Consider the following 24,133-nt stretch of genomic DNA (forward strand, 5'->3'; position numbering starts at 1 on the left):
GAATTGCATCGGAAAAACACGACTTTTATTCAAAATGCTCTACACAAATAAAAACCCAAGATCTTGCAGACGCGCAGGTTTTCATTTTTTTAAATTTATAATGTACAAAAAACTCAAATCGTCTTTTTGACAATTGGCAATCAGAAACGAAGAGTTTCACCAAGATTAAAATGGTCGTATATTAAAATCTTGACGGATGCATTAAGTAAAATAATAAACCATAAGTAGTTGATTTAGTTATTGTTCATGTTTAATTTTGCTGAACTGTCGTGGTAATCTAAACAATGGGCCACTCTATCCTCCATTAGTACAATTTACTACATCCTCTTTAGACAGGCTGCTATTTTTTATAAGGTTACATAGTCTACATTATTGCGAGTGAATCTCCGTATGCAATAATAATAATAATAATAATAATAATAATAATAATAATAATAATAAAACTCTATATGAAGATGGTAAGTGACATAGTAACATTGAAACGTATTACAAAGAATTGAAAGGCAACCGCGTTCTTTAGAACTTTAAAATCCTCACATACATCAGTTATAGTCAGTAACCCTAGCACACATAAGAAATCAATATAAAAATCCGTCTTCATTAGCCCACATGGTGCAGAAAAGTAGGACGTAAAACTCTTTTAATCTAATTTTTTTAAACAAGTAACGTTAAACGTATATAATTGATTATTGAACTATTGCTAAACCTATATGGAATAAGCCTGTATTTTCTACAAAAAGTCACATACATGGAGTAAGTTCAAGTAAGGCCTCGTCAGTCACTGGGACGTAATTTTCTCCGTATCGTCAATCTTTACTACTTTCATTTTTCTCAATAATATTCGATCATGTAGAAACCGAAACAAATCTATCACATCAGGGAAAACGATCAAGGCAAGAAAAATTACCATCATGGTCAAAGCTGACGACCCTACGTAAGTCGCAGATGGTCTGTCGTCCTCAGCACTGATGCGTTTCCTGATAGACGCTGAGAGCTTTTCGTAGTCCATTTCCAGACTCTTGGTCAAAAACTCAATTCGTGCTCTAACAAACGGATCGCTAGTGTTGAGTAGATCATCTCTGATACAGAAGTATCCACATGTCATGTTACGACCCGTGTTGTTGGTGATACTAGCAGACCAGAGGGATGAGCTGACGGTTGGTGTCACAGTTTGATCCGTATACAACGTATCATGTGTGTTTGAAGAGGCGTCAATGCTAGCTGTTTCCGGGAGATCTGATGTTACCGATGCCGTATCCATTGTTGATAAGATGAATGACGGAAGTAGTGAACGAGTTGTTTCTTCTGTGGCATTCGCTAAGCTTTCGGAAACAAAGGAGGAATTTGCTTCTACTAGGGTACTTGTTGGTACTGAACTATCATCCAATGAAGAAGTGGTCTGTAATAAGGAGCTGATCTGTAACGAAGAACTTGCCTCAAACAATTGGCTTGAACTAGCTGATATCGATTGACTTGCCTCTACTGACGAGCTCTCTACAATTGTTGACGAAATCTCAAATTGAGAAAATGTTTCAATTTCTTCTACAAAGTTTGTTGAGGTTTCTTCCATCAGAAATGTTGTTTCTGGACCATAAGAAGAAGTTTCTGCTATAGTCGTTGTCTCTGGTGGCACGTCAACTGAAATACGAAAACTAAACGGTAAAGGGAGCTGCATCTTTGTACATCATGTAAACTCAGTAGAATTGTATACAAACGACCAGAGTGTGCTTGTTATAAATGATCCAATATCAACAAATTGTAGCAAATTGTAGTGAGGAACGAATCAAAACTTACAGCATTCAAATTCTATCATCGTCCAATCCACACCATTAAAACAAAACAACGAATTATCTTGAAAATTTCTACAGAAGTTATTGACACTGGTTTCGTCTATCGTCAGGTCAAAATAATGATGGACGTTGAAAGAGTTGAGTGGTTGGTAACATTGGTCAAGGTGAAGAGGAAAATTACTAGTTTCATTATTTCTGACGGTCAGCCGAGGAAAACCAATTGCTGGAATAACATTTAAATATCTGTATGCGTATGTGTCGGGAATACTTATAGCTTCTATTTCAATCTTTCCTATTTCAGTCAGTGGTTCTTATAATTCAGAATGCCTTCATCTGATTGGGTGGGATCACGACCATTGGATAAACAAGAACCACAGTTTTCAGATAAAAGAAAGAAGTGCGATATTTATTAGGGAATAGTATGAATTTCATTTCAAAAAGAGCAGCGACACAAACAGATAACAAGCTGTGCAAAGAAAACGGGCAAATGATGCTGAAAATAGCTTGCCAAAAATGGCAAAGAAGCCGGAGACTCACGACATTCGGGAACATCACATGGTTCAGCTACAATCGTAGATTCTGGACCATTAACATAACACCATGCTTTGAACTGAGAATATCCCGGATTTCTACAGTAAGATCTAGTTTGTACACCAGAAAAAACTTCATTCAAGAACGTTCGTCCTTCCTCATTTCCATCACTCCAATATCGACAGTTTTTACCAGAAGTTGAGATGGATTGCTGCCCTTGATACTCGGTATATTCTTCTTTTAAATGACAAATCTCATCTGGAATGTAACGGAATGGAAGCCTTGGGTGTATTGAAATTAATGACAAGAATTCATCTTTTTCCAACAGGCGAGGGATCTTAAAGGACTAGGTCTGAAGCTGTCTCTCTTTCCATCTGAACTCTTGTACACCCTTTCAAGTTACTGACAATACAAGCACAAATGAAATGAATGGAGTTTTACGTCATACTTTTCTGCACCATGTGGGCTAATGAAGACGGGCAACGCCATGCAGGGTGCAATGAGGGAAATTTTGCCTGCTCTTTTTCGATTTCCAACTGTCGAGGGATCTTTAACGTGCACAGCCTGTAGCACACGGGGCCTCGGTTTATTGTCCCATCCGAACGACTAGACGTTTTTTCCATGTCAGTCCCTCTTACCTGTATCACTGACAGGGGGAAACCGGGTTGAAAAATCCGAAGGTATTATCTCGACCTATGCCGGGATTGAACCCTGGACCTTCAGGTCAGCGAGCAAGCGGCTAACTCACTGAGCCACCGGGAGCCCGATAATACAAGAACAAAAAAAAACGGCAATCAAAAGACCTCAAAAGAACAAGTCTTGATCCTTACTACAAAAAGTCAGAGGACAATATCCTACAGATTGGTAATTATCAACCCAACACCAGGGTCTCCTCTTTTCTCCCCCAATATTTCTACAATAGTTCAACTCAGAGTCCGGATCAAATGTTTTATGGACGGTGGTATTGATGGCTTTATCTGGTGGAGCATCAGCCCAGTTGTCACAGACTTTCCCATCCCATGTATAGTTCATCTTCCCTTTATATTCATTGATATACTCTCCCCGTATACACTCTAAAGCTAAAATAGAAAATAACTGGTAGAAAATGTATAGAACAATTTAAAAAACACCAACTTTCTTAACACCTTAGAATGGATCAGAAAACTATTGTATTAAAGTGACACTACCTGGGCAACTTAAGGCTGTTCAAAAAGGCTAAATTTTGTCGGAACCTGGTCTCTCAATATGGATTTTAGAAGCTTGTTTGGAAAAAAAACCTTGAGTACTAACGATCCTAACCGCAAAACGAAAATCGAAATCCAAAATAACATAAAGGCGATACATACACTGGGATATTTAATTTTAATCAAGGTATACTTACGAACTGTGTTAAATCTTATAGTAGATTTTATCTTGCAAAATTCTTTGAAATTCGATGAAACATCTCTAATTATAACGTTCAAGATCTTTGAGTAGGTGTAGGGTTGGCAGGAGAAGGTTCTCACTCGATATAGATCTGTACTCAAACCATCATACTCGCATGGTGGAGCATCATATTCTTTATAATCCGGGAGAGGTACAGGAACACCAACAAAATCTATATCGTCCCACGTCTCGTTTACTGTAAAAGTCAATCATTGTACAAGCATGAAAAATATTCAACATCATAAAACAAAGAAGGAAACTTAAGTTAATGTTTGGTTTATCTGAGTACCTAAATTAACGTCTTATTATAAATGACTAATACTCACATCCGATAGTTACAGTCAAACTTAACAGTTCTACAGGTTTAACGGAGTAGAGATTGTAAGCTAACACTCTGTACTGTATTGTTGGGTGTGTAATTACACCACCATCAGCTTCGATACAAGTATTCTGATCATCATCAAATAGAACCCAATGATCTGGCACAAACTGTTTCAGTTTTGGGTTATAAAGAGAATCGTATGCTGAAATAGAAACAGTCACAAAGGTATTGTTGAGATGATTTGAAATAGATCATTTGACGGTTCAACGGGCTGATATAATATATCAATCGACTAATGAGCAAAAATTGAGCATTTTTCTGTTAGAATTATTAAATCGAAATAGAACTATTAAATTTGAAGGAAAATGCAGTGACGTCGATAATATGGAATAACGTATTTTCAGGAAGTGAAAAAATAATCAAAATAATGTGCAACATAGTCTAAAGAATTAAAGAATAGTTCGAGAATTGAATTAACATGACCTTTAAACTGTTCATCATGTAAGACAATGAAAAGAAGGCACCCAAGCTTCTGAAATTAAACATAGAAATACTCACGAAGACAGAGTAAATCGACTTTACTCCACTGTCCACTACGACAAGTAGACTCTGGATTCTTTCCACCATAATAAAATCCTTTAACACAAGAATACTGAACGACCACTAGACCTTGTGATATATAGTCACTAGTTACTTCAGCTCCATAAACAAATGGTGGATCTCCACATTCATCTTAAAAGAATATGGGAGCTCAAACTGTTTAATTAAACTTCATAATTAACATGATGTCTGATGAACAAGTAGAATGGCGTGCAGTAGATACAAACGTATCCCGTATATGGGTTTCGACGAGGAAGTATGACGAATGTGGGTATGGTTTGGACAAGATGATACAAACGAAATTAAAACTAAACATTTCAAATCACGCACCAACAGTGTGCAAAAATATTCGATTGCTAGGAAATGGGGCCCGTGTTGTTTTATCATCTCTCAGACATTGTGATAACCTATTTATTTTTCAAACAACAGCTGCAATAAATACTTACACAACCAGTCTTTTCCTACGGCCTTTACTTCACATAAACCGAGTCCACCTAAACCAGTTCCAGAACCTTGTATCACTAATTGACTACCAATACTGTTAGGTGGACAAACAAGTTCAACAATATCGGTCAATGAAAGTGGTGAGTTTTTAGTACCACAAAGAATCCCTGGATGTTGTGATGTTGTGTTTCGAACATAAACTTCGATTCTGTCTATACCGATATCTATAAAAAAAAAGAGTTAAACGTATACGTGACGGATAAATATCACACGATTGCAGTTCGTTATTTACGCCCAGTGTCGCGTCGTCTAGAACACAACCTTGACAACGAAGTTCAATTAAGTTTTATAATAATTTATAATTTTATATTATGGGCAACGAAGGCATCTGCCTAAATATAATCTTTTCGGGCTGCGAAGGAAAATATATCGGACAACAACTCCAAAACAAAGATAAATACAGGTTCGTGGGAAAATATTAACTAAGCAGACTGCCCAGTGCCAACACGAGCCCCCCCTCCCTCCCCCTAATAAGGCCTCGGCTCGTACACGCATCTGAAATAGTCAAATACACTTACTGCTGACCATGTCCAAAGTTACGTAAACAGAATACACATATCTAGTGCCATTAAATTCAATGGTCCAACTCGGTTCTGTCGAGGCGGTGGTACTTTCACAAGTCCGTTCATCACCATCAGTAAGAGAGTTACCATTACCACCCAAGCTACCTGGTTTAGGAATAGCTGAACGAGCTAGAGACAATATTTTGTATTCTAGCAAAAAAGAAAGAAAATAATGAAACCATTTCAACGCTTACATATTGGTCTGGTGAGTTTTGTCTTCTTTTTTCTTTGATTTATTATTTTACTGGTTTAAGGACTTTTTACCAATAACCATGGAAAAGATTTTACAGAAACTGTCTTCAAGGTGTGGAAACTGTACAATTCTTACCATCACAAACAGGAGGTTTACCAGTCAAAACACCAGCCTGACATTCTCTATTTAGATCTCCACCTATCCAATAGTAATTATGATAACAGGTGTAATTGACCCAGCTACCCTCTGGCAGGCTGATATTGTCAGTATATCTGTAGGCATGTGGAACAGGTTGAGGCTCGGTGCATCCTGTAATAATTGACTAGTTAGTCATGGAAATGCCAGGTAGAGGGTATTAAATATTTAAATTGTCCTTACATAAAATTGATCACATAAGTACGCTACATAGGATTCATTATATACATACATCATTGTGTATTCCCTTTCAACATCCCATTGTTATCGTTAGTAAAGTAAAAGATAAATACGATTACGTATAGATTCATAATTGCGTGAGATAAATGGTAATGAACACGCTTGTTTTTTTTTTTATTAAGTTAGAGATATTATATAAGTAAAATTTTCGCGAACTTAAAAAACATATACAACAATTGATCTACGAACCGGGTTTTGGCAAATAATCCATTTTTTATTTTGACTTGATTTTATGATTACAAGTAATGAATATTTGCATTTTGCAACGCAATCAAATAATTCGAAATACACGAATCTTCTTCATAAGGATTTTTCGAAATACTTTTTTGTTAAAAAAATATATTTGATATTTAAAAGTTATAAATCTATTAAACATTCTTCACTTTGGTTAGGATGGTATAAATTCAGAATAAACAAAATATCATTAAGTAATTATTGAAGATTTAGTAAATCGTTATAATAGTATACACAGAGAAACAAGCCAAACACTCCAAATAATAACAAGTTTTTCAATTTCAACAAGTTTCAATGATTTAGCCCAGAGCAAACAACTCTTTGAAGATGTTATCAATATGTTATTTTCACATGTTTCTTTTTGAAACTTGATAATTCTATTTTTATTTAGCTATAATTGATTACGTCTGTGGGAAAAGGGGGATAGATTTTTTTCCCCATGATCAATGAGCAATAGTTTTATTCACAATGTGCTATTAATTTCACATGTTGTTGTGGATGGAAACTGGGGTAATATTAATACAGTTTTTTGGAGAAGCGAAGACGCCATTGTTTGCTAAAACAAGAGGTATCATTTAGTGTATTAAATGTCCATAAATGTAACGCTTGGAAGCGGAGCTCAACAAAAATATAAAAAATCATTGAGAGTCTCAAGATCATTGAATGGTCAACAGATGAATCAAACAAAAAACACTGACCATTAATCAAAAATCCTTTACTGACAAAATGATCAAAGTCAGATGAACTGGATAAAGCTACTAATAAATAAACCAATCACTAACAATCCGAACCGCAAAACGAAACCCAAAATCCGTAACAGCATTTTGATGAAATAGTGGTAGCAGTTAATGAACTTTTCACATGAGGAAGTATATCAATCATAAATGAGTAAGTATATCAGGTGTCTAGAAGAGTAAGCAGACCCTGGTGCCACACCCGTCATAACTAAGTAGATTTGTTAACCAGTATGATACTGAAAAATGGAAGAGAGTCATACGTACCTGTACATAGCGCGATATTCATAAATATTACTATTATAATTATTCTAGCTAAAGATTTCATTTCCTTGAGAATATCTTCATATTTAATAAACGACATTACAGTTACATTCATTGTACCTTTTGATATTAATTCCACTGTTGTTTTTATTTTTATTCTTTAACTAAATAAACCGTTCCAGATTCTTTTAAAAAATCATAACAATCACGAAGGCAAATACACAACATCATCCGAAGACAGTTAATAATTATTATTAATACAAGACAACTGTCAGTTATGAACCTTAACGATATTTTTTTATCCAATTCCATAAAACAAACTGTCACAATAAATGTAATTTCAAAAAGACGAACGTACTCTATGATTCAATAATAAAACAATGATGTATCCGGTGCAAACCTGACATTTCATAATTTGTATGGTACATGCACACTTAAGAGCACTCTAAAGTTTTCTGGTATAAAATAATGATTTCTTCTTCTTCTTCACATCACAATATCTGGTTTTAGTCTTCCTCTCTCTTTCTCTCTCTCAGACCAAACAAGTTATCATAAAACCATAGACCACAATGATGCTTCAAATTCTATTTCAATTAAGATATAACGAATCATTTTAGCACGGACCTCGGAGTGAGCACATGGATCTATAAGCCATCTATTAAAGCAGATAGGATCTGACGTCGTCTGTTATGTTAGCCAGGTTATAAAATAAAAAGCCATTTGTGTCTTATAAAACGCCTTTATCTTTTGTGTTTTCAGCTCATACAACAAATCAAAACACATTCGTGGATTATAAAGATTTTAAAGACGCGTTCCTCCAGTACAGATCTGTGAAATCATGTACAGAACAATCTCGATCAATTAATTCATGAGAACGCTTTATTTTACAAAGCTATTTTCATATGCATCCTTTGTTTTTGATAAGTATTTTCTTGTTCTACTTAATGGTTCCTACATTAATGTAAATAAGAATTAAAAAAATCGAAATTTAACAGAAACATACATAACCGTATAGAATTGCATACTTTGAATTGGCACGTCTGTCTGTGTATGTCCAAGTATATTGATTCAAATTCAAATCAGATAGTTTCTCTGTTATCGCTGTATTCCCCGTACAGAATACTGTTCGTTAGAAATGACAATATAAAATACATAATTCATTTTAAATTAGACAGTCTGAAAACAACCATGAATTGATGTTGTAGATTCTGCATCTGATATTACCATTGATTATAATACTGTTCCTGCTACACATCGTTGAAGTTATGTTACTGACTATGATATTGTTTATTGTTGCTGCTTACAGATGATGGCTGACATGGAAAAAGCGTCTAGTCGTTCGGATGGGACCGAGGCCCCGTGTGCTACAGGCTGTACACATTAAAGATCCCTCGATAGTTGGAAATCGAGAAAGAGCAGGCTAATGCCGCTATCCTGGCAAAATTTTCTCATTACACCCTGCTTGGCGTTGCCCGTCTTCATTAGCCTACATGGTACAGAAAAGTCGGACGTAAAACGATGAACATTCACTTCAAAATAATATATTTTACAGGCCTGAAGGAGGAGGAAAGGGGGGGGGGGGGGGTCTGTGGCTGTTGATACGGCACTGTACCCAACCTGATGTGACAAGAGTAAAAATCTATAAAGAACGTATACAATTCCTCAGTAAACCGTGTCCGCGTTTGGAATTTCAAGTGAGCCTAAGATGTTGCCTATAGAAACTTGCGTTCCTTTCCCTTTATCTGTCCCCTAGATATTACATGTACTAAGATAATATAACTCGACATGATACTAAAATCAATTACTTTTAAATTTGTTTTTATCAAATCATTTGTTTAGTCTAAGAACACTAAGATCAAAGCAGTTTTACTTTCTTTGGGTTCCTGGTTAATAAATAAAGACACATGCAAGAAAGAAACGAGAGCTGATGAATACAAACAAAAATATCATATGAAAAAAAATAAAATAACAATTTTGAAGGTATTTAATTGAATTATTCTTCACACCTGATACCACTTTTCATTTTGAAATACTTACTCATTTATGATTGGTATAGGCCTACTGTTGGGTATGGTGCCAGGCAGGGTAAGCTCACTCTTCTAGACACCTGATACAACTTTTCATTATGAAATACTTACTCATTTATGATTGATATAGGCCTACTGTCGGGTGTGGTGCCAGGCAGGGTAAGTTCACTCTTCTAGACACCTAATACCACTTTTCATTATGAAATACTTACTCATTTATGATTGATTTACTCCTCATTTGAATTGTATTGCTGAACTTGTTTTTTGTAATTTGGTTTCTTTTCGCCGTTCGGATCGTTACTGGTTTTTTTTCTATGAAATTCTTCAAACGAATTCTTATTGTCTAGTCACCTTTGTATTAAAAAAACCAACATAGTAATATTTTAGTGCTTACAGCAATGTATTGTTTATATCGAGAGGATATCAAGACGATAAATCGAAACGTTATTCAATTTTGACAACGCAAAAACCACAAATATCAATTCCTTATTAAATATTTATAGGGGAAGCATCAATCAAAAACGTTTGTTTTCTGCATCTCCGGGCATATTATTGTTTTCGGTCAATACTAGGTTGTAGAAGCGAAGCCTTTTGTATGAATATTGTCTTTAACTGGGATATATCTACACTGCAAAAAAAAGACCTATTGAATATAAATCTTCCCGAAGATTATAACGTATAAGGTTGCATTGATATCTCAGCATTAACCGTATCGCTTGCTTGTTCTTCATCGTCAGTTTCAATGCAAGTCGGGTCCGTAGCCAGAATGGAGTGTTGGTAGGGTCTAGTAATATATCCACAGGGGCAATGATGTACGGTGTTTAGTTTCAGTAATGGAGTTGGTCGGTTATCAGAATTTTTTCAGGGGGAAGGGGGCTTGTTGCCACGGGCCTCTTCCGGGTGCTTTTGGCTCAGTTATCAGGGTTATTTTCAAAGTCTCAACCGAACAATCTAGGTGATATCAATACGTCAAGGCATTGTATGAAAATTGTTTTATGAACGAAGGACTGCTCGATCTGTTTTAATCTCAAGTCTTCTCCCTTGTACTGCAAGAAGTAAACCAAAGTATGTCGTTTTACTGTTGTCTGAGTGGATAATTTGATTTCATCATTGTCTCCCTTTGTGTAGCACATCTTCTTTTGGTCGTCTTGCAAGGTCTACCATTCCATAGAAAGCTTTTCGAAGAGCCAATGAGCGAACACAGCAGGAGTGCATTTCAGCCAAGTACTCCGAGTAACATTTAACTGAGAGGTGAATAATAGAAAACCTTGGCTGGAGAAGATGATAAATGATTGAGTTGAAGCAAGCGTCTGAAACGTGTCATTTTGTTTTGATGTTCTTGTTTGTTATTTTGTTACGTCTGGGAACCTTGCCAATACGACAGTTGAAATGGGTGACAGACGATAATGACATATTTGATGGAGATGTTTTTTCTGTCGTTTTATTTCTTCTATATGTATTTACAACCTTATATAATTCTACGTCTCTCCACTTTTCTGAATCTAAAACAACGATCTCTTTTCCAAACACGCATCAAGTACATAATAGCCCGTCGTATGTACCCCTACAACCCCCAGCTGACTCTAAAACCGTTTACCAAACAAACAAATTTGGTCTATTCTTGAACCTGCCCCTCCCGATACTGTTTCTATATTCTCAAAAGCCACATTCAGCTCTGGCACATTTACTGATAGCTACCCCACGATGTTGGTTTTCCATGCCGTCGATCAATTCTGAGCTTTCCATTTTACTTTTGACAATTCCTTATTTGCCCTACCAATTCGGCGCACTTTAATATAGAGTGGATCTATTATGACAATTTCTTGTATGCTGGTCTGCTGTCCCCGCCTTTGCCTGATAGTTAGATCTATTATTACTAATCGTTAATCAACTCTCATTAAAACCTCATTAGAGGTAAATACGGGGAATTATGGGCGTTGGTTCTATCGATAACTTCCATCGATTGCCGAGACAATGTCTCGGATGTGTCGACAGGAAAACATAGAAGTTAAAACAGAGGCCTAGGTCACAAGTAATAAAAGGTATATTTTTTTCTGAACTGAACAAAAGCGGAAGGATGTACATTCGCAACGAACTTTAACAGTTTCTCCAAAATGTATCGACTAAACAATTAAAGAGGTTAGCGAAATCATAAGAAAATAAAGGAGTTTTACATCCTAATTCTCTCCAGCTCATATCAGAGATAAATCTTGATCGATACAGGGTGGGCTGGAAACGGTAAAATCAGTGGCAGAATTCCGTCGTATCTATAAAACATCACTTAGGTTGTTTACAGTCAACACTTAACATTATTGTCCAAATCGAATAATCGTTCGCCACTTTATAGATCCAACCATATTCCAATATTTGTCGAGCCTGTGGTACTTGTCTAACACAGTTTCAAGTGGAAGCACTCGTGGTAATTTCTTCATGTCTTTACACCGTGACAAGTTCACCCAATACAAGAATGGCAAATAGGCCCGTAGCTAAGATAGAGAGAGAAAGAGGTGGGAGGGGAAGTGACAAGTTCATCAAATACAAGAATGGGAAATAAGCCCGTAGCTAAGGTAGAGAGAGAGGGGGGGGGGGACAAAATACAAGTACAAGAATGTGCTACTTTTCCATTGTCTTATTGGGAGATAGGCCCGTAGCTAGAGGTAGAGGGGAGATCATGACATACAAGAAGCTACAGGGGGCAAGAAGCTACAGGGGGCAAGAAGCTACTGGTGACAAGTGGGGCAATATTGCCCCTCCGGATATATTACTTGTCCCCACCCCCACCCGGAAAAAAAAGTCTGGCTATGGGCCTGTTAGGGAAAATACGTACATTTTAGCAAACATATTCTTAATTCTATAAATGCTATGTTATTTACTTCATGGATGGTTCAATTTAAAAAAAGATGGGACATTTTGAATGCATATTCAGGGAAACATTTTGCATGGAAATTACAGGTTCTAAACAGACAGAAATTGTTCCATCTAAATTACAGTTTATTATTTTTGATAACTGGTATCTGTCCCAGAACATAACATTATTTTCCAAGTTTCTACAGATCCATGTCTGAATATTGGACAAATTATTGAGTATGTTCTGAAATAGGTATATAAATATTGACTCATGCCGTAGAGAATCGTTCATTGATACTTCCATGGCTACTATTAGTTTTTAAACGATCTGGCTGCCCTATTTAACGATTTCAAGTATTATTTTGTCTCGTGGAAATTGGAATTCAATAATGGCCCACTTATAACAGACATTATTATTTTCAGTGATGGTTTAATTGTTTTTTCCGTTAGGCACAGTTTCAATACCCGAGGGTGGTAAATTATATACTCGAATTAAACATACCAGCAAAAGATCATGAAAGTATGAAATCTCAGAACCACCGGGAGCTGGAATATATCTTGTAATATTAATTACAAATTTAAGCAGTTTTTAATCGTAAAGAATTCACCATGTTATAAAATGGCTTCGCAAACCATCAATGTCACCTGCCTCCAATAAAAGTACATTTGAGAGGTCTTAATATGTCAATCAAAAATGTCAAACTTATCTGCCAAACGTTTTAAATGTCGTAGTGGCAAGAGTTCTAGACTAAACAAAATCTATATTATCAGACGATAGTTACCTCATTCGAGAGATAATCAGCGAGATTCTGCAAGTTAATGACGTACGTAAGAAGTGAGCGGACGGAGGAGGGGTCACATCGTCCTTCACGCAAGACTAACTGTATAATTGTTAATCGAGGCAATTGGAAGCTCGTTGGTAAGGAATAATCAATACTATTAAAACTGATGAATTCAAATCTAAATAAGTATCCCCAGTCACAATCTATCATACATTGAAATCGATATTTTTAAAAATATGATTAAATGTTTCCTATTTATGGTGGGGAATCATTGTCCTAATCAAAAAATCAATCGGGAGTTACCGTATCGAATTGGAAATCAATATTAAGTATCCGTGAAAAACGGAAATCAATCGGGCGTTTCCGTTAAAATTATGGAATGAAATCTCCACCTTTTTCTGATAAAACTGATTATGAGTGTCTCGAGATTACGATTTAAGAAAATTGCGAAATTAAAAACACAAAGGAGCAATTACAGTAATGTAACTTCGGTTTCCATTCCGGAGAGACGACCTAGCTAAAGATGTTTATTGAGCAATTTCATCGAACAGAAGTTTTCTGATTTTTTCTGATTGATATAAATCTGATTCTTGTTATTTTTGGAGATTTATTTTTTGCATTTCACAATATTTAAATCACTTCCAGGAAATGAAATAAAAATCGAAACACAGACAAAAAGCTCTGGAAATTGGTCAATCGTTAGATTTCAAAATACTCTCGACGATCTTGCATCTTTATTGCAATGATAACACCGCCATTAAACTTAAGTCCTAAGACAGACGTCCCTGTGACAATCGGATAAGCAGATCTCTGAGATTTTGAAGTGTTTCATGAAGTCGTTGAGTTATTTGGAAAGTTGTATAAAACCTCCTGCTTGAGGTCCATTTCTCTGATAGCAAATTTTGATTTTAACCCAACTATATCGTGTCTAAAATCTAATTATGTTCTGATCTGAAGATGGAAATTTGTTATTAAATGACAATCCTCTCGGGGGACACACAAACTGTTCAACAAGATATTTAAAGCTTGATTTAAAGGAACATTCTAATCCCTAGGTTCTTCGACTTCTACAAGATTTCAGACCCGATCTATTTCAAAATGAAACTATCAAAATAAATCAGCTATCTGCATTTTCTAAATTGATAAATCCCGTCTCAATTCTATAGCTTCAATTTATTTAGAATTCCTAGTTTAAGGAAGCTGCTCCCGCCATTATCAATCACAAGGTTTAACTGAACAATATAACCTGATAAACTAAATTGGTCCCAATTTTCTAACTAGAATTCCTTTTTTGAAAGCTGCACCCAAGAATTTTTAAGACAAACTCGTTTTTCTTGCTTTTAAATTGTAATACCGAAATGTTAGAGAGAGCTAGCGGACCGCTTTACTATAGACCGCTTGTTGCATTATAAGAAATGATTTGGGCCACTATTCCAGGTTTTAAAAAAGCTGGTCCGCCTCTTCTTTTAACTATCAACTCATGTTTCCATAGATATCTTTTCAGAAAGTGATTGGATCCTTCAATTTTTGTCTGTAGAGAGTAAATATCATCAAGAAACCAGACCAATCGAATCTTGTTTTATCAAAAGCGTCTAGGATACGAGAAAATATGACTAGTGCGATAAAGCAGGTCTCGGACACTAATTCAGATTTGAATAGTGTCTAGGAATCAAATAACAATATATAATTTTTGAATTGAGAAATAACGAGGTTTAAAATGAATTGATAATATCACAGATTTCATTTCATCTTTCTCTCAGACTGACCTAATTTTCTATTATTTCAATTTGATTAACGAATCGTAAATAATATCATTAACATTCGGATATCTCTTTCAGAATGTCTCAAAGACTTTCAAAAAATAATTTTAAATATTAAGAATGATAGACCTATTATATAACGAACTGGGGAAAAATCATTCTCGGTTGATTTACAAGTCGGAAGCCTTAAGAAACTGTCAGAAAAAAAAACTCTAAGACAGCTGAGAGAAACGGAATGAAGTTTATCGTTTCATTCATCTGCATTTTTCGAAGCAAATGCTGGGTGATAACGCAACACCTTATTAGGCGAGGAATAAGGCCTATATTTCAAAATTGTATGGATTTAAAACGTACACAGCCAACAACAAGTGGCTTTTCAGTTAGCAAAACAAACGTTTTTTAACGTTCTACTCATCTGTACCTTATCGCAAAAAAGTGGCAATACATGCATCGTGGCATCTCACAGATCGTCGGAGAGCTGCCGGAATGCTATCAAACACGTAGGGATCATTAGAACTTCATTTATATTTTATATTTATAGTTGCACGGCAATTTTATGAACTGATTAGATTTTGATACACCTTGATATTTACCATTAATGATGTTACCATGGAAACTAGAAAGATTAAAATAATAATTCATATGGTAGGTAGGCAGCATTTGATAGATTGTCTGGGTCAAATTGATGTGGAGTATAACTTCCTGCTCTTCTGCTTCTGGGTAGGCAATACAAGCACTGTGTAATGAGGAATTTTCTTTTTAATTCATACACCAAACATTGGTAACAAAGTACTATTTAACAAATATACAGACTATATACACAACAATATCGTTCAACTAAGATAACAACTAAAAACTATGTACACAACCTTTTCGTAGAAATAACAAAGAATGGTGTCTGAGATATACGACCTGAACTCACGACATAATCGTCCTTATAAAAAACACAAAAACACCATGTAAAGTATGCACACGGATTGTCCGTAAGATTTAACAATGATAAATGCCTCGGGTAGTAATACAACCGTTGCATATCCAATCAATGATGTTTACGTATACCCGGACGAGTCCAAAAAAGTATTCACTTTAGGTTTAACCAGAGATAATGCACATCTAGCTTCACTTACCACCCATCCTACCTTGAAAACTAGTAAACTGCCCCTTGCTATAAATGGAAACTTCCATGGACGTGCATAAAAAACCATTGACCCAATTACAAATTGACACTAATGCATAGATCTACATCGCCACTACTGTACGCAGATATCTACGACTGAAGCTTTAAGCCTAAAGTTTTAGTTAAAAAAAAAAAGAGTTTTGAAGATTATGTCGCTGGAGGATATGCACTGTCTAAATTTGCATTAACTATGTTTATGAGATGTTTACCTCGACAGGACACAGACTGTATGGCACAGGAAACCAGAGAGCAGACGATTTCAAGATGTCCAGAATATACAAGCAGCAGGAAAGACTTGGGAAATATTGGCACAGATAAAGAACGCTTTTACAAAAATAAAATAGCAAAAAATTGTCCTGAAATATGAGAAAACTGGTCTCTTTTTTTCAAGTTATTTGATTGTTTTGTCGCTTCGTAGACGATGTTAACATTCACGATTCAATTTCCAACAAAGCTAAAACGACCTACAAACAAACTTTCAAGTCCAATCCCAATAAAGTTTGACACATTAAAGTCTTCTGATCCAAATTCAAACTGTTTTTGTTTTAGATTTTTCGTTATCTAGACTACCTCCATACATTCGTCTTGGTTGCTTTTCACCAGGAAGCCAAGCCAGGCTAATCATTTCAGCTACCAAAAAAGATGTTTTTGTTCGCAGATATTCTCACTATTTCCAGCAAAACAGTGGTGTTTCGGCTACCATCAAAGCTGTTTTTGTGGGCAGATATTCTCACCATTCCCAGCAAAACAGTGGTGTTTCGACTACCATCAAAGATGTTATTGCTAGCACAAATCCTGAATCCCGCTCCCCAATAAATGGTTCGGGATTCCTCCTCCAATGGATAAAGCGTTGATAAAGTTTGTACTATAAGAAGTCTGTAGTTTCTTCTGTTGTTGTAGCACTGATGGTTAAATTCGTTAAATACACTGGAATTCGTTTCCTGGTTTCTAAAAAATACATCAAATGAAATAAAAAACAAAATATTATGATATAACTATTTTTTGTCCTGCAATTATATTAATTTTTATTATATTTTTATCTGATCTACCATATAAATAGATCAAAATATATGAAAGCTAACCTAATTATCAAACCATTTGTTTTGTCCTGATGAGGAATTCATATCCGAAGCGAGGAATTGAACAGCATAAAGATAAGCTCAGACCAATTGGTTTTATTTTCTCTATGAATCAAAAAAATAGAAAAACTTTTCTACGTCAATTTAAAACATCAAAGAGATATCGTCCTTGGCAGTTTTGTTAAAGACTTGCTAAAGAGAGACAAGATCGTAAAAATGATTTAATTTAGTCCTTTCTGTCCAGACTGCAGAACGAATTGATAATAAAGTCAGCATTCTGGATGATTGAGGCTACGAAATCTATTGTTCGATAAACGTCGCGTAATTGATTGCTTAATAGAAGGGAATAGCTTGGCATAAATTGCATGACGCATGCTACCATAAATCGGATAATATCTTCTGCATTTAACGACAGCCATTTTATCTGTAAAATGGGAAATATTGCACAAAAAGCGCTTGGAGTACGTTTTATACAAACAAAAATGATGGAAACCGAGTAGTCAAGAACAGTGAGACTAGGTCTTGATTTCTAACGAGTGAATCATCGGGAGGAAATGCTTTCTATTTCTCGCGAGCGAGTGTTCTTATCAGAATAATAAACCAAATAGAGAACGAGTTATCAAGTACAACGACACAGGCTCCTGATTTTTAACGAGTGAATCATCGGAAGGAAATGCTTTCTATTTCCCGCGAGCGAGTGTTCTTATCAGATAATGATGTGTTCAGAGCGAAACAATTAGCCGGAATGGAAGTTAAATACACATATCGTGTTAAAAGCCCGACAGTCAAACCTCGACTATCAGCGGATTATAACATTACCGAGAGTTAAGTACCATAATACCACTTCAAAAAGGAGCCGTGATCAATGGCATTACTGATATATCCGCTTATTCAAAAGTAGACTCGATCAGTGACGTTTTAACAATTATCAAGTCTCTTCACTTGACTTACTAACGTCAAATGTATATCATTTTTATTCATTTATTTAAGTAGACTTGATCATTAACGTTTTTACTATTATCAAGTCTCTTAAATGTGCCCAATAACGTCAAAGGTGGAAGTATTTGCTTAATTAATCAAAAATAAATAAATTGTAGACTCGATCTCTTTTATGTCCACTTACTTAAGACTTAATAACCTGCCGTACTATTCTTGACCTTATCAGCCTCTTTACGAATAGACGTGATCGCAACTGGATCCGGTTAAAATCAAAAGTGGCTGAACGTCTCACCTGAGAGGAATATAATACCACCGATAGCACTCAACATGACGACCATCAGCACGAACCATATCATTGGCTTCCCCGAGTCCATGAATGCACGCCCATCGTTCCCCAGACGACATGCTTTACGGCCATATGGGTGGGAATCTGTTTGATCGTCTGTCCCATGACCCAATAACTGTTCCACCAGATCTGCGAATTTGTAATTAGCACCTGGATCCTCTTGTTCAAATGCCGGATTGACAAAGCTTGCTATCTAAAATCATAAGGGGAAGTAATGAGAAATAGTTTCAAAGGGGTTACTGCACTGAATTAAATGGGCCATCATCGGACAAAATGTACGTCTGGATTCAGCATTTCAATGGCAATAAAGTGAAACAGGATCTAAACATGATTAGTTCAAGACTTGAGTATCTTAGGTTTATACAGATATTACGTCTGGATCGAATCTGCACAGACTAATTGGAATATTTGTACCCAGGTGACAGTATCAGTTAAAAACTGGTCCGCTCGGATGACCCCTGTCAATGAAATCCTAGCTACTCCACTGGCCTTGATTTATCAGAATTTTAACCAGAATGATTCTCAGCACAAATCAGATTTAATAAATAAATATAGAAGCATATTGGGAACTGATAAAAAAAAATCGATGTATTAAATGCAGTATTATGAAGCCTCTAGATTCTGTAGGACAACGCCGGTATTCCTATGTGTCTCGTTTTAATAAGTGATAAATGTCAAAAGAGTTCCCGGAGGAGTCGATTTCATTTCATATCATAGAATATCGAGACCACTGATTTCTGTCGTTAAAATCCCCACAGTTTAACAAATCTTCATTGGATATCGAGACCACCGATTTCTGTCGTTAGAATACCGACAGCTTAACGTATCACATATATCGAGGCCACTGATGTCTATGGCCGTGCCTTAACTTATCATAGGAGAAGGGCATATGGAGTCGTCCAAGACAGGGAGTTCTTGCTCTTTCGAAAACACTGCGCATCATCTTTTTCTGTTTCGCATGTGCTCTAACTGTTCATTGTTGCTCCACCCGATATCACGTCAATGTGGAGAGCAGATCACTGTACTAGAATGCTTAAATACAGATCAGATGCATTAAGATCTACCCCAAGAAGAGTTCAGTGATCGCATTAAAGTACACATACTCTGTGTAATCTAACATGCATTGAGGCCGTAATATATGTTAGTTAACGAAGAGTATCGGAATCCCGAAATCTACTTTAATAATAAAACCTGGGAATGTCCTTTGACACCCTCCATAGTTAATACAACAACGAAGCTAATATCAAAGAACGTTTGGGGATTGCAAATGAATATACAAACAGCACCTTATTAATGCATCGCATGTTGTAGAGAGTGGCAGCTGTAAATTAAACATACGGACATCAAAGAATGTTAATTTGTGTCGACATGCAATTTATTCCTAATAACGAATTCAGTAACTTTCTCTCGCCTTTTATGTTGTAATTGGAAGTCCGAGGAACTGTCTACAGACCGAAAAGGCAGTTAAACTAATCAAACTATGTATGATCATGCTACGATTTGCAAATGAGGTCCACGGTTGAAGAATACGCACTTCGGCAAGACTTACGAACTCATGCTCATACCTTAGTCTTGGAATCGTGATCGATACTCAGAAAGGAGTCATTACAAATCTGATACGTGTGGAAGTTGCTCTATATATCTAAATAGAACAGAACAGAGCTATGACCAATCCTCCAAAGAAATATAAGAGATTAGACAGTGACAGCAATCGTTTGAAAAAGCAGAAAAAGAAATATTCAAGGGTTCCGAGGTACACGAAGACAACTAATAAAGGTCGTAATACATAAAAGGATTATTCCACCGAGATGCTCATCGAAAGTAGGTCACATTGAGTTGGCATTCAGAGCGTGCCAGGAATAATAACTTCCATGTGTCTAACCTTCTACAGGGATAGAAAACATATAATGAAATGAAATTAGAAGTCAGATTTTGATGCATCCATCTGATTGAGACGAGACGTTTGAGACACTGTATAGCTATCACCGGAAAGACATGAAATGAATGAAATCATGTTTTGTGGCATATTCTGTTGCATTCATCAAATAGGGTCGACAGATATGTATTCTATTATGAGTTTTAGACGTTGAAACAATGTAGCTTTCACCAGAAAGACATGTATTAAAATGAAATCATGTTTTATGAACCCATCAGATTGAGAATATAACTGTTCAGATGTTTTTGGCACGCAATTCAGTTATAAATACGAGTGTTTGGAAGTTTAAGAACCTGTCGGCGAATCGGACAATCAATCACCTCTATCCTTGCATAACACAGAAGACAATTTCATAATAAACAAGGTGCCTGAGGGTTTGCGAGTGGGAGACGAGTCAGCTGCGTGTTAAGAGAAATTGAAATTGATAAAAGGTTTTATCTAACTGGCGTGCTATAATGATAAGTAGGACGAGGCCCAGAGGAAGTCGCGTGTTGGAATGAATTGCAGAGACAGTTCGAGTACAGAGAGGGCTAATACAAACAGACAGCTCAAAGATTATGATGATATATCTTCACCTATAGGGCAGTATTATCAATCGAATGTTTTTTTTGTGTTCTACTTCCATGGTCTTTTTTGAGCTGCAACCTTATGAGATGCAAGAGGTGAACTTTAGCCAGATACAGCAAATTGTTTTAAAAGGGTAGTGATCATGGATCCGGAAATCTACACAAATGCTAACAAGGTCCTCTCTCTGACTATTTTTCGTGACTTGTGGGGAATTTTAAAACACATTCCACCAACATAGTCTCGCAATATTTTTAAGACATATCACACGAACCTTACCAAAACATACAATAAAACTTTGGCGTTGAATTATTGAACATTCTGAAGTGCTGCATTTACGGTGCAGATTTTTGCGAGAATGGAGCATGCGATCTTTGGCACCTCTTCTGAAAACGCTCTCTTTAAAGTAAGTACTCTTAGAGATATAAAACTGCTGTATGACATATATTTAGACCCAGTGACAGTCAATCTAAAAGACAGAGTTGTGAGCTATTTTAATGAGAAGATTATGTTTTTCTATTATCTTTGTAAATGTCAAAACCATTAGATTAAAAGCAATTTTCACAAGTTTTTCATTCGGACTTTTCGAAAATCTGTGTCTTCACTGTTAATAACTACATGTAATGAATAAAGATTTTATTCCATTGGCTAATAATAACGGGTACCTCAATACACTGTGTATAGAGTACATTTTGGTAGAATAGCACCATTTGATTCTCAAAGCTCGGCGTACTCGTGGAACCTCGCTTCATGAACACAAGCGAATGACTATGAATAAGGAGGAACCATGCAGGTGCAAAACAATAACATAAACATGGACCATTAGTTAAAAAGGAAGTTGTAAATGATCGATTAAACCAGATCAGAAAATAGACCCTACATTCTTGCCAAAATCTTTACTGTCATTTTATACAAAAGCAAGAAACACCGTATTTCTCATTCTAGTATTCCCATTGTCATGAAGCAATCGGTATTCAACCTCTGTCATATTACAGCTAATGGGGAAGAAACTGAGTGAATTCCTGTCAATACAAGTGGTCTATGAATAAGAATTAGTCGACTCAGACGCTACTAAAACCACCGGAAAGACTCATATATCTTCTAATTACAACTTAAAGGGAAATTGTCATTCTACTGTTTGCTTTACCAGCTCGATTACAGTTATCCGTAGCATGTTTTAGACTCTTAGATGAGATGTAAGACCCTCTGGTTGGTTCTAAGACCCTGGATAAACAACCCTTTTAGTAGTAATAACTCCACCAAATGAATTGTAAGACCCTCTGATGGGTTGATGGGTTGTAAGACCCTCTGTTTGGTTGTAAGACCCTGTGATTGGTCGTAAGACCCTCTGGTTGGATTTGAGACCTTGGATAAAGACCCCTGGATTAGTAATAAATCCACTAAGACCCTAGGATGAGTGGGTTGTTCTTTGGGAAAAGTAAATATAAAAAATTATCGTACCTTTGGTTCTTTAGATCTTCCACTCTTCCGTTTCCGTTTCGTATTGGTAGTTCCAGATAACTCCGTTTCTAACTCAAAACGCACACCGGTAATCCCACCATCGTCCACCGACGTCCCGTTGCTGAACTTCCCGATAATGCCCTGTTTTTCGGCGTTGAGAATGGGCATGTTCAGAATAATTTGTGATTCACTGCGTGTCTTTAAAATGCTCTTCAATCCTCTCCGAGATGAAGTCTCTGGCGCCGACTTCGTTTCCGAAGCGTTCTGTTTGGAAGTGGACGGATATGAAACATCGACCGGTGTTATACTTTGCTTGCGTTTCGACGGAACATCCACTATAATTTCCGAGTCACTCACGCAACGTCCAACGTTCTTATGATTTGAAATTGGCGAGGTTGTTTGAGGTTTAGTCTTACTATCACTCGCAGGTGAAGCATCTTCTTTCGAAACTTCTTGCTGCGAGGACGGTTCCAGATCAACGACAACGTCCGGCTCAATGGAATCTTTACCAATTTCCGGCTCAACGGAATCTTGACTAATTTCCGGTTCATTAGGAGTTTCAGATTTAGATTTATCACTATTGGCATCATCATTAAGGGCTTGGCCCTCGGGGTGTGGCTCCTGCACCCCCACTGTCTTTGTATCATTATTTAAATGCGTTTCGGCGACTACGATATGTTTGGATCCAGACGGAACGGAAACATCCGCCATATTAGTAAAACAACGTAACTTCCGGTTCTAACGTAATCTGATATGGACACTTCGCCATATTGGATTGATCACAACGATTATGACGGTGTAATAGATTGAAAGTTCGCCTCCTGGGGAATCAAGCCTTATAGTCTATACAATATAGATAAGAGAAGACCCAATTAGGTTATATCCATTGTCAAGATGGTACACGATGTTACTGGTTCAATATTAAACAGATAGATGTTATAATGTAAACATCAAGATTTACTGGCACAGACAAATTGGAATGCTTTGATCATACAGTATGGAAGTTAGTCTGAGTTTATGATAGAATTTTTCATCCAAAACATTGCTAGAAACAAGAATGTCATGGTTACCAATGAAGAATGTTTGAAATTCCGAAGCCACTATAATTCAGTGAGAACATCCTTAATTACTGAACTCTGATTTTACAGCTTAGTCTTAGCACTTTATAATAACTTGTCAAGTCACACAAATCCACAAATCAACTAGGTTTATTATTGCTTGTAAATCCCTTGCTTCTATTGAGAAGGTGTTCTCATTTTAATCCTTTCAGAACACCTAGCAACACGCAGAGGTTGAGTTTGTTAACACACCCACCTGTTGAACAGTCCATGTAATGTACAGGATTATAACAAGTGGTCATTATCCGATAAGCATCGTTACGCTACTTCCGGTACGAGTTCAGACAAAGGATGTGTTATTTCAATTCAGATATTTTTACACCAACATACAAATTAATTACATTTCAGTCCAACTATAACGCTGTACATGTGTTAAAATCAAAACATACGAGTCCGACACGCTATTTCTCACTCTAACTTTGTTTCTAGTAATCATTTATCAGATTCAGTCCCACTAGAGTTAGTGTTACACAATCTACAAACAGATAAAATACAATTATAT

The 24,133-nt window shown here is 36.3% G+C and overlaps 2 protein-coding genes across 2 annotated transcripts; both read right to left on the bottom strand.

Annotated features, from left to right (window-relative positions):
• Positions 1-778: 778 nt before the first annotated feature.
• Positions 779-7,710, bottom strand: LOTGIDRAFT_167540 (hypothetical protein; the record flags this gene model as incomplete). The annotated part of the gene is made up of 11 exons (XM_009065037.1): positions 779-1,638; positions 1,795-2,013; positions 2,328-2,579; positions 3,152-3,400; positions 3,703-3,942; positions 4,073-4,270; positions 4,627-4,800; positions 5,115-5,336; positions 5,691-5,885; positions 6,064-6,237; positions 7,599-7,710. The coding sequence occupies 11 exons, from the start codon at positions 7,708-7,710 to the stop codon at positions 779-781; spliced, it is 2,895 nt and encodes a 964-aa protein (XP_009063285.1).
• Positions 7,711-17,053: 9,343 nt separating this feature from the next.
• Positions 17,054-23,224, bottom strand: LOTGIDRAFT_167541 (hypothetical protein; the record flags this gene model as incomplete). Its single annotated transcript, XM_009065038.1, has 3 exons — positions 17,054-17,136; positions 18,499-18,745; positions 22,514-23,224. The coding sequence occupies 3 exons, from the start codon at positions 23,222-23,224 to the stop codon at positions 17,054-17,056; spliced, it is 1,041 nt and encodes a 346-aa protein (XP_009063286.1).
• Between the last annotated feature and the right edge of the window lie 909 nt (positions 23,225-24,133).

This window comes from Lottia gigantea (genome assembly GCF_000327385.1).
Source record: "Lottia gigantea unplaced genomic scaffold LOTGIsca_67, whole genome shotgun sequence".
In the NCBI taxonomy this organism is placed as follows: Eukaryota; Metazoa; Mollusca; class Gastropoda; family Lottiidae; genus Lottia; species Lottia gigantea.